We start from the raw sequence: 10,497 nt of genomic DNA on the forward strand, positions 1-10,497 counted from the left end.
CCAGGCCTGTCCCTGCCCGCTGGAGCATGAAACATCAGAGGGGGTGGTTGGAGAGAGATCAAACCAGGAAACAGACCTCGGAGCAAGTTCATGCCAAGCGAGCTGAGCACGGAGCCTGCTCCCCTTCTCAAAGTGGCCTGGTACAGAAGTCACAGAAGAGCCATTTGGCTCAAGGCTCGGTGTGACCTCAGGGTGACTGCAGCTGACGCACGTTTCACAGCGACTTCATCCAGGTGACCTCTCCTCAGCACTGTCCTTAGCCCAAGCCAGCAGTGGGGTCTCGCAGGCCTTCTCCTCTATCAGCAGGTTTCCCCAGAGGCTCTTTTTCCTCCAGCACCTTCCTTTCATTTCCCCTGCACATGAAAGCAGAGAAAACGTCACTGCTCGTACAGTTCCCCCTCATTTCTCTGCATGCCCACCAGCTGCGATTTGGGGAAGAAACAGAATATGTAAAGTAAGGTGTGAGGAGGTTGAGGAAATGACTTAGAAAATATCTTCTCTCCGGGCCTAAATATTTCCATCCCTGCGAAAGAGAGTTTGGCTAAAGAAATCAGCAATTTAATGTAAATCCTTTCCTTATATTAATATCTGTTGGTCCTTGCAATATCTTATGAAGTTCATACTTTTTCTGAGGCTTACAATTCTAAGAGATGTTGAACCTAGAATTTGAACTCAGATCTCTCTGACTTTTAAAAATTATAAAAATAATAAAAATCAGATCTAAGTCTATGACTATTATAAATTATAAAAGTCATAAAAATTATTGCTATGTCTAGATCTAGGTCTAGGTCCTGATTCTTGCATCAGGGGAGGTATACATATTTTTTATGACCCCAAACCAACAATTCCAATTTCAACCCACTCTTTGTACTTGAGCACATGTAACTGGGCCTGGAAGAAGAAACTGAGGAAATAAAGGACTTCAGTGTGGGAGAAACCGGTCCATCCCAGGGCATCAGACAACTTGCATTATAGGGTCGTTGACGCGACATGTCCTGATTGTGCAGGACAGTCCTGAGCTCATACCTGTTTTCTCAGAATTCTTACAGATTCTTAGTGTCCATATTCACTAATATGAATATCCCAGTTTAGATGATACATTGAAGGGAGAAGCGATCTGCAGATAGAATGCCTGGGTCAGCCCTGGGGAGAGACCCGAGCCCGACTCCCCCTCCGAGGCAGCGCTGGGGCTGCGGCATGGCTGCTGATGGGGACGAAAGGCTCCTGCCCATCGTTGACTCTCCTCTTCAGAGCAGAAGGGCCACTCGGGTCTGAGTCCCTGGAGACCAGGCCGGGTTCATGGGAATGGCCCCATCTCACCGTAGTGGGCTCACTCCTGTTTGGAGAGCCAGCTGCGAAATATTTCAGCAATAAACTCTCTAGAGCGTTCCCACAGGCCTCACCAAAGCAGGACGTCAGATAAGACCAAATGGCTGCCATTCCCGGCGCGACCATCCTTTTCCTGGTCTCCTCCGCCTTGGCACAGACTGTTTGGTCAGGTAAGCAAACTTACACGTCTTGGGAGAGAAGCCTCTGGTTTTCTTTAACTTGTAGGAAACAAAGAGAGTCTGGGTGGGAGATGTTGCTGAAACGTAGACCTTTGGGCTCGACATGCTAACTGGACATCAATGGGGTATCACTCTTGGAAAAAGGAGTTACTCTGGAAAACCCTACAGTGTTTGAAACGAAATGCCATGCTTTACATATGCATTGTCAAGAAAAAGCAAAAGGGCAATTCAAAATTATTTTGAACATAAAATCAAACAAAGTGAGCAAAAGTTTATGTTTAAAGAAGTATTGTTACCCCTTTGCGTTTCCTTCAGATCCCGCCTCATCTTGTATGTGACAGTCTCACTGGTTTCTACCTTCCCTGCTTTTCTTTTTGCTCAAATACACGCACATTTTGTTAGTCCTCCTATTTTCTTACATTAAAGATAGAATACTATCGGTACTTGGTTGCATTTTGCTTTTCCCAGTTTATAAATATCCTGAAAATCAGCACATACCGGTTTCACAGGAACCTTCCCCTCTTTTATACAACTGCATAAACTTCACTGGGTGATGTTCATTCCAACAGTCTTCTGTGTAGGGGCATTTAGTTTGTTTCCAATATTTTACGATTACAGTGAGGCAATAAAGAAGTTTAGGCATATGTGTTTTTGGATTGTTGGAGGTGTATTTTTCAGAACATATTCCTTGAATTGTGATTCATAAGTCAAATGTAAATGCAGATCTAGTTTTTTCAGTACTGCCAAATTTCACTGCACGAAGTTTGTTCCAATTTGCTTTCCTGCCAGTAGGATATCAAAGTGTCTCTTTCTTGATAGTTAATCTGATAGGTGGGAAATGGTACTTCAGTATAGTTTTGATTAACATTTTTCTTATAATGAGGTCGAATATCTTTTACAAATTTAAGCCATTTCTGTAACTTTGGAGTGTGCATGTGTGTATATGTGTGTGTGTGTGTGTGTGAATTGTATATGCATGTATATTGCCCATTCAGGAACAGGGCTTTGTATTTTTCCCTTAGTTTTAAGTATTCTTTATATATTAGGCATATTAGTCCTTTATCTTGTGACATGGGTTGCAAATATTTTCTTCTAGTTTATCAGATACCTTTTTAGTGTATGTTTACATTTTGCCATGAAGAAGTTACTTTTATTCTTATTCAATAAAATGTATCGGTCTTTTCTATAATTGTACTGAAATTAATGAGTCATTGTCAGAAAGTCTTTCTTACATTAAGATCAAAAATGAATTCAGTTGTGTTATATTTTAACCTTTGTATGGTTTTATTTTTATGTTCAGATTCTGATCCATTTCACATTTATTCTTATGTGTGGTATATGGTATGTATGTGTGAGTTTTTTACTAAATGAAGACCTTTATTTTTCTTTTCTCATAACTATATCCAGCTGCTCTTGTCGTTAAAATAGTCTGGCTTTTTAGGATTAGATTGGAACATCCCATCTTTTTTAGTCTCTAAAATAGAGTGTGTGCATGACAGACACGGTCTGTTCCCGGAATGGGCGATAGGTTCGTTACTTCCTTGTGGGAAGGTTTTTAAAACATGCAAGCTTTCTCTTCTGACTTTGGAAAATCTAATTTTTGGAAGGCTAGCATTCTCTAGGAGACCTTGAATATCACTGAACAGTGAGAGCTCAGGAAGAGTAGGGATGTCTGCTCTTCCCTTCTTTCATTCTCGCAGACAGCTAGTCCCCCCCTTTCCCCGGGCAGTGCCGGCACCCCTCACACAGACCGGCTCACTACGTCCCTCGGCCTCCCCAGAGCCAACGAGCCCTTACCTTTTCTCATCATCACCTGCTGTCCTCTTTGGTTCAGCTTCCAGGAAGGAACTAGCCTAATACTTGGTTTTTGGTATCATATTTAATTTTTAAAAAATCTTTACAATGCATATACTTATCCCAGTTAGTAAAGAAAAAAAACTAAAGCCAATGAAAGTCAAGTAACTGAAAGAAAATAACACAATTTGCAAGTTATATGTACAACCCCAAATGGTTTTTACTCTTTCCTCGGTGGCACAGAAAATTTATGGATGGAGTCAGGACGGAGAAAATGAAGGAAAGAATAAATAAATGGATAAAGTAGTTAACAGAGGACTGCTACCCACAAATTCTGTTGCCATAAATCATTTCGTATACTGTTGTGTACCTGAGTGATTGAATTACGTTTCTCTATTCACTCAGTAACTTCAGTGGGTAAAAACTCATAGTCCATGAAATATTTCCTTTAACCTCTTGTGTCTGTACTTTATTTGCAGGAATAGTCAGACCACCAGACATCTCTAAATGGCCTAAGGTAAATTTAAAGTTCTCAGACCTGACTTCGGATTCTAATCCGATCGCTGTGTTGACGCGAGAGACCTGTAACTTCCCAGTGGTAGAGTCGAATGAAGTTTTCTATGTGACCCTGGGCAGGTATCTAAACCTCTCCAGGTCTAGATTTACTCCCATGTAGCACAAGCACTGAAACACATCTCTTTGCATAAATAACACCTGTCACTTGCTCAACATCACAAAAAGTTAAGCATTAAAATAAATACAGGATTTATTCCATCTCAATACAGACCCATGTTCTTAACAACTACATTTCAGCACCTGTCTTCTAGAAGGTCACAGCTACATAAATACCTCTACTCACAAACTTCTTATAGTGAATCGCTAGCACTGGGGCTCCAAGTTTAAATGAAAACTTTGCAATGGGGTTCAAGTGGGGATGTTATAATGCCATGACTTTAGGATATGAGGGGTAGCTGAGGACATGGCAGTCAGAAGAAAGCTTGCCTGACCCAAGCCCAGAGCAGAGGAAATCCTTGAAAAAAAGTCTGCTGATTATTTGAAGTTATTCCTAATTACTGCGTAAGTGACAGGCCAGGCATGGATGAGGGAAAATCTATCAATCGGTATTCAAATTATGTTTTATGATATTTGCAGCCCCCGTGTAAAATGTATTACCCAGTGGGTCCCCATTATGAACCAGATTGTCCTGATGTCACATCTTATGTTTGCGCTACAAATGGCCACACTTACCAGAATGAGTGTTTCCTTTGTGTTGATCGGTGGTAAGTTCAAGATACACATGTTTTTCTATATTTCTTTACAGAAATTTCAAGAAATCTTAGCAAAGTAACTGAATTTTCTGATGCATGGGATTTTTTTTTCAGGGCCTCTATTAACAAAAGATTTAGGGACAGCTTGTGTATAGAGTGGAGTCTTCTTGAAAAATTCATTTAACATTCAAAGTCGGCTCATTGAAAAAGGAAAGAAATGCTTATATAATATTTTGGCAGAATTATACAAAGATCATATTAGTAGCAGTCTACAGATTATACACAAGCAAGGAACAGGGAAATCCTAAATGCTCAAATTTTCTTTAACAGGATAAGTGACATGCCTTATGACAAGCACCTATAAATGTTGCTTGGTAGATACGAAGAGATAAACAGATGATGACATACAGATATGGGTGTGGACATAGACACAGGTGTAGATACACATACGAGCAGCAAAGTGGTTATATGGTCTCACATGGATAAAAATTGACAGTCAACTTTTAATTTTTTTTATCTTTCAAAAAAACTCAGTAGTAAATTCAGATTAAAAAATCAGTAATATTCCTCAAGATATATTTTAGCACCATCAGAAATTGTTTTTACGAATCAGCCTTGTATCTTGTCAGTAACTCTTCAGTGAGCTGTGAGCTCTTCTGTAAGACCGACTTCCCTTAGGCATGATGATTCACTAGTAGAACTCACAGAACCCAGAAAACCTGTTGTACCCTTGGTAACAGTTTATTACACTGAAAGGATACAGATTAAAATCAACAAAGGCAGAAAGTCCATAGGGTGCAGGCTGGGAAAAAGGGGGCACCAGCTTCCAGCAGCCTCCCCAGGGGCCTCCCCCAGGACAGAGCTTGATTCTCCCAGCTGTGATGTGTGACGACATGTATGAAGTGCCGCGCACCTGGGAAGCTCCCACAGCCTTGGTGTCCCCGCTCTTTATGGGGGGCCAGTCATCTGAGCATGCAGACAGAAGCCACCTGCTTGACTGGCAGCTACTTGGTCTCCAGCCCCCACCTCCCCAGAGGTCACACTGATACAGAGCACCCAGGACCGCAGTGAACACAGGACCCGGCCTACGGCCCCAGGTCACCAAGTCACCCTTGCTGGGCAGGATGCTCCGAGGGCTCGTAAATCGCTTCCCAGGAGTTGGAGTGAGCATCCTGTCTGCTGCAGCGGCTCTTTAATGAGTGTCTTCCTTTGAGAGGAATTTTCAGGGGCTTGTAGCATGTAGTTTCCATCCCATGAGGATTACTGCTGACCACTGAAGGAAGTGGGGTGCAGAAGCTAGAGCAATAGAGGAAATAGTTCTCAGAACAAGTACTAGACTCAGAGGATGACTGCGGTGTCCTTTAAAGGAAAGAGATGAGAACTGAAAAATGTGAATTAACCAGAATCTGCCATCAGTTTCAAAGAAAGAGGAATGGTAATTCATGAATGTTGCCAGACTATGTAGAATAATTAAGTGACATCATCACTCCTTCCTGAGGTAGGTGCTTTTGCTTTCTCAGGCAGGACACTTGTAAATGTCTTCTTAGGCTCCACATGGGCCTTTTTCCACTCTAATATTCGAACACACACCACTGAAAAGAGCGGTGAAAGGGGGCTGACCCACAGTGAAGGAAAGGGCTGCAGGGTGGTCCTTGGTCCCCCACTGAGCTGCCACTCAGAGACTTCCCGGTGCGGGTTCTGAGACTTCTTCCAACCTCACCCGGGAGACTTGAGAACGTCTGGGTCGCTCCAAGATCCTGCCTCAGATCTGTTCTGGCAGAAATGGGAAGAAATACAAGAAGCGATTTCCCTCCTTCCTTCCTCCCCTTCCATCTGTCCGTCCACCCATCTTGGAACTCTGCCACTCTGGCCGTTCTTTCTCAATGTAAGAATCAATAAGGAGATCTTGTTGATTAAGAAAGCAAAAAAATGGAGAATGTTGATGCCGAGGTCAGGGAAGGTGCAGTGGCCCGTATACCTGCTTCAGTTTCCAATGTGACTCGCACGTACAGACTTGGTCTTCTTGCTGTTTCTATATTTGGGGCAAAAAGATAGTCCTGATGCTCTTTTCAGTGATGGAAGGAGGACAGTAATTTCTCCATATCTGCTCTTAGCAGTGTCAGGGAGAAAAATCCTGGTAAATTAGACTCACAATCCTGAGACACCTGCTATTTATGAACGACATAAATTCTTTGAAAGAAAGAAAACTGCAGAGTGCAAATCTTAGTCGATACAGAAGTACAGTCACTGTCCTTAAAGGAGACCCCCAAGGCTACTTGCAGGACCCTGAAAATAACTACCGAGAAAACAGAGGGTCGCATGGAACAGTTCCCAGACTTCTCAGGACTTTTGGTCGTGTGCCAAAAGAATACATGCACGGGGAAACTCACAGCGGAAAACAGCATTAGTTTTGTTCAACCAAAATAGTATTTCAGCAAGTTTTGAAGTGGTTGACAGTATTTCAAAAATCAAATTTTACCTAAAAATATAGATTTCCAACTTATTTTGAGATCTCAAACATTATGCGGAGAGTAAGCTGGGATTTCACATTCAAGAAACCAACCACAGCTGTCTGGTGGCGGCCGTCCAAATGGAGCCCAGGCATTCCAGCCAGTCCCACCTCTGTCCTTCGTGGCAAAGGGGCCACTTACTTATGTTACCAGTGTGGCTCCCGTGAGCAATTACGTTTGCAGACTCTGAACCAAGTGAGTGGGTCAGATACACATCAAAGGTGAGCCTGGTGTCAGGGTCAGGATGGGGAATCTCTTGAAGGAAGAGAAGGCTAAAGGACTCTCAAGGAAAGAAATAATGCAAAAGCCAGTTTATACAGGACTTGCTGTTTGGGAAAACATTTGGAAGTAAGAAAATGTGCAGTGTCTGTAGGAAAACAATAAAGGCGAGAAGTATGTTGAAAGGAATGTTGGGTGTTTAGAGAGCAGTAATATGTAGGGGAAGAAAGTCAGGCAGAGGCTGGTCTTCTGGGGAACACAGACAAATGCCAGAGTAAGGGAAAGAGGCTGCAGTCTGTGGGCCGTGTGCACCTTGTGAAAATTTGAGCCAAGTGTGAATTATATAAATCACTAGGCTTATTATCATTTCTATGGTTATCTTTCACTGCTTGGTAGAAAAATCTGGTTTTGCTATGTTGAATGGAAAGGTATCAAAACAGAGATGGGTTAGGGGATGAAACTGCTGTTGAAAAATGTCACAGAAAACTTTTTGAATGATCCAGACATGGAGAGGGAATCCGTAGACTGTGGTGGTGGTAAATAGGGATGGAAAAGAGATGGGTGTGACAGGAACCGCAAACTTCCTGTGTGGGTAAGGGAGTGGGGGGCAGTGTCCATTCCCCTTAGGAGACTAATTTTTTCCCTCTCTTTCTTCTCTTTAGGGAATTTGGTCCTCGTATTAAATTTTATAAATACGGAAAATGTGATAGTCATTAACAGAATACTACACTTGCTTTCTTCAGTACTTAATTTTGGAAAGAATTTATTTTGGACTTTGAGGGTATTTAATAAATAACACACCTCTATGCTGCACCCAAATTTGGAATGAAATCAGAAACAAAGGAATCAAACCAATGGAGAACTAAATATCACATTTATTACAAATAAACATAATAATGCAGGAGGTGGTAGATACTCATCTCTGTGTACTGATTTTTAAAGTCAGCTTTCATATTGCTTGAGTCTAAGGACTCTTATCAAGTGGGCTTATTAACACTCCACTAAATTAGACTTGCCCCAAACTGCAGGCTTACCTGCAAGGCCGGACCCTGCCCCGCTAATCTCACTCAAAGACATGAGTGAAAGAGAAAATGTGTCACCCCCACCCCCTCCCTGCCACACATACACGGCTGTTTGAGGCTTTCCACCTCATATTCATGAATGAAACACACCTTCACTAGGAGAATGTGTCCACAAGCTATTGGGAGGACTATGAAGGAGAGTCCGTAGTTGTTGGGGGAGAAAAATGTTTCCGAGAGGGTGGGAGAGGGGAGGAGATCCGACATACTGACTCCGACTCCATCTCATCGTTACTATTAAATTGTTCTGTAAATTCCTTTTTCTTTCTCCCTTAATTTGGTTTATGATCTGTCACTTATAACTAAAAGATGTTGACTAACAACGGGAAATAAATCCTTTCTTACATTGCATGCTGGGAAAATCAGAAAAGGCTAGGCTTCGGCCTGTGTGCTCTGTGCCGTCACCAGCTTTTGCCACTAGATTTCAGCCTCGCTGTCCCGTCTTACCCTCATGAGCTCCTTCTTCAACCTGCAGGACCAGGAAAAGGGTGCACAGTTCTAGTTTCTCCATCGTTGTCTCTGCTGGTCCACAGCTTCCCCTGGGGACGGCCGGCGCCCTGGTCAGTGGGGCCCATCTGCTCTGCTCTTTGGAGCTGCGGAGATGGCGTTTCGGGCCTTTCAGGTCCCTCGAAGTAAAGAATATCCTAAAAGACAGACCTTTGCTTGTTGATTTGATTACCTCATACAGTTTAACACAATTTCATTAGTTCTTCTCTCCATCCCTGCCTTACTAAAAATTACGAAAGGAAATTCTCTCCCAAAAATGGGTGTGAGAGGTACAACCCTGTCCTACCACAGAATAAAAAAAGGAAACTTCTACCCTTTATTGTTTCCCTCTTCACTAAAGAGAGCCCACAATTACTCTTCTTTAGTAGAGAAATAAATGGGGCGTCGTCGAGATCTTCCCCAGTTTTGAGGGTCTTCTCTGTTGTATGAAGACTCTGGCCAGGTGGGGAGACAGATATGAACGTGGACATGGTGACTAAGCCCCAGGGAAGTGAGAGCCGAGCCTGGGAACCTCTCTGAGGGTTTGGATGAGAACACGGGTGTCCAGTAAAGGGAGGGGCTGCTGGACTCCTCGGTCCTGCCCGACGGGCAGAGGGGGACCCCTGACAATCCCTAGGCCCTGGTCGAGTAGTTTCTGAAGGGAGGGCTGGAGTTTGAACCCAGATTATCCTCCTAATCACAGCCTTACACTGCGGCAGGCCCGGAAGAGGAGGGCCTGGACGCATTAGTGGACAAATAATGTATCAAAATAAAATTTTGTTTTCAAAATTATAAATTCAGTCATCAAATGGAAACCTAACTTTGCTGATCACTTTTCAGATACTTGAACTAAATCAACCAATACTCAACATCAACTTTTTAAGTCTGATCTGACATTCCTCTCATTTTCTGACCTCCAGATCTACTGAATTTTCTACAAAACAGAATTTTTTTAGAGCACAGACAAACTCTATTGGCTTATTTAACAAATATGTATTGGGTGCCTACTCTGGCAGACACAGTGGTATGGCACTGCAGATACGGCCCTTGTCCTCGTGGAGTCCCCATTCCGGTGGCCTGTGCAGGAGCCCAGGGCTGGGGGAGAAACACCGACGACACATCAGCAAACCTAACGTGGTGGCTAGAGGGTGGCGTGGTGCCACGGGAGGCAGCCCCGAGGAGCTGACGCTTGGCTGAAACGGAAATGCCAAGGAGGTGGTCAGAGCAGGGAAGGGGCCCCAGGCCCAGCAAAGTCAGGAGGGGGTTCTGCCCACTTCAAGTGGAGAGGCAAGAGGGGCACAGACGTTGAGATCGGAGGTTTGGGGGATCCAGTGGCATCACACGGAAGCCATAAAGCCATGGACAGGGGTCTGGGTCTTTCACGTGAGAAGAAATGCCATCAGAAGGGCTATTTCTTTAACACTTTGAAGACTTGGAACCAGAGCGCACCCCTCTAGATGCACCTTCAGGATGTGACTTGACTGCCCTGCAGACAGGATGACGGGTCTCTCACTTCGTCATCTGTTTCCAGGCCTCCCAGACTGTGGGTCCCCAGGGTGCAAGCCAGGCACAGCCCTGGAGCTGAGGGTGCAGGCCCAGCGCGCTCACCGCAGGCGGCTGCGTCAGAGGCTGC

At 43.8% G+C, this 10,497-nt stretch overlaps 1 protein-coding gene across 4 annotated transcripts; it reads left to right on the forward strand.

The window, feature by feature from the left end:
- Positions 1-71: 71 nt before the first annotated feature.
- On the forward strand, positions 72-9,106 carry SPINK13 (serine peptidase inhibitor Kazal type 13). 4 transcript variants are annotated; one of them, XR_012125226.1, is made up of 6 exons: positions 72-233; positions 1,397-1,499; positions 3,782-3,819; positions 4,455-4,582; positions 4,685-5,733; positions 7,962-9,102. XR_012125226.1 is itself a non-coding variant. In XM_073221959.1 (5 exons), the coding sequence occupies exons 2-5, from the start codon at positions 1,430-1,432 to the stop codon at positions 4,752-4,754; spliced, it is 306 nt and encodes a 101-aa protein (XP_073078060.1). In that variant the 5' UTR covers positions 72-233; positions 1,397-1,429; the 3' UTR covers positions 4,755-9,102. The 4 variants fall into 4 exon arrangements, 3 of the variants coding, with proteins under 3 accessions (XP_073078060.1, XP_073078062.1, XP_073078061.1); XM_073221959.1 differs by having other exon boundaries at positions 4,685-9,102; XM_073221961.1 differs by lacking the exon at positions 4,685-5,733 and having other exon boundaries at positions 7,962-9,069.
- The last annotated feature ends 1,391 nt before the right edge of the window (positions 9,107-10,497 follow it).

Source organism: Manis javanica, chromosome 14 (assembly GCF_040802235.1).
Source record: "Manis javanica isolate MJ-LG chromosome 14, MJ_LKY, whole genome shotgun sequence".
In the NCBI taxonomy this organism is placed as follows: domain Eukaryota; kingdom Metazoa; phylum Chordata; class Mammalia; order Pholidota; family Manidae; genus Manis; species Manis javanica.

Coding starts and splice junctions, on each gene's coding strand:
- SPINK13 (XM_073221959.1), top strand. CDS start 1,430: ATGGCTGCCATTCCCGGCGCGACCATCCTTTTCCTGGTCTCCTCCGCC. Junction 1,500..3,781: donor GGCACAGACTGTTTGGTCAG/GTAAGCAAACTT, acceptor CTTTATTTGCAG/GAATAGTCAGACCACCAGAC. Junction 3,820..4,454: donor ACATCTCTAAATGGCCTAAG/GTAAATTTAAAG, acceptor TGATATTTGCAG/CCCCCGTGTAAAATGTATTA.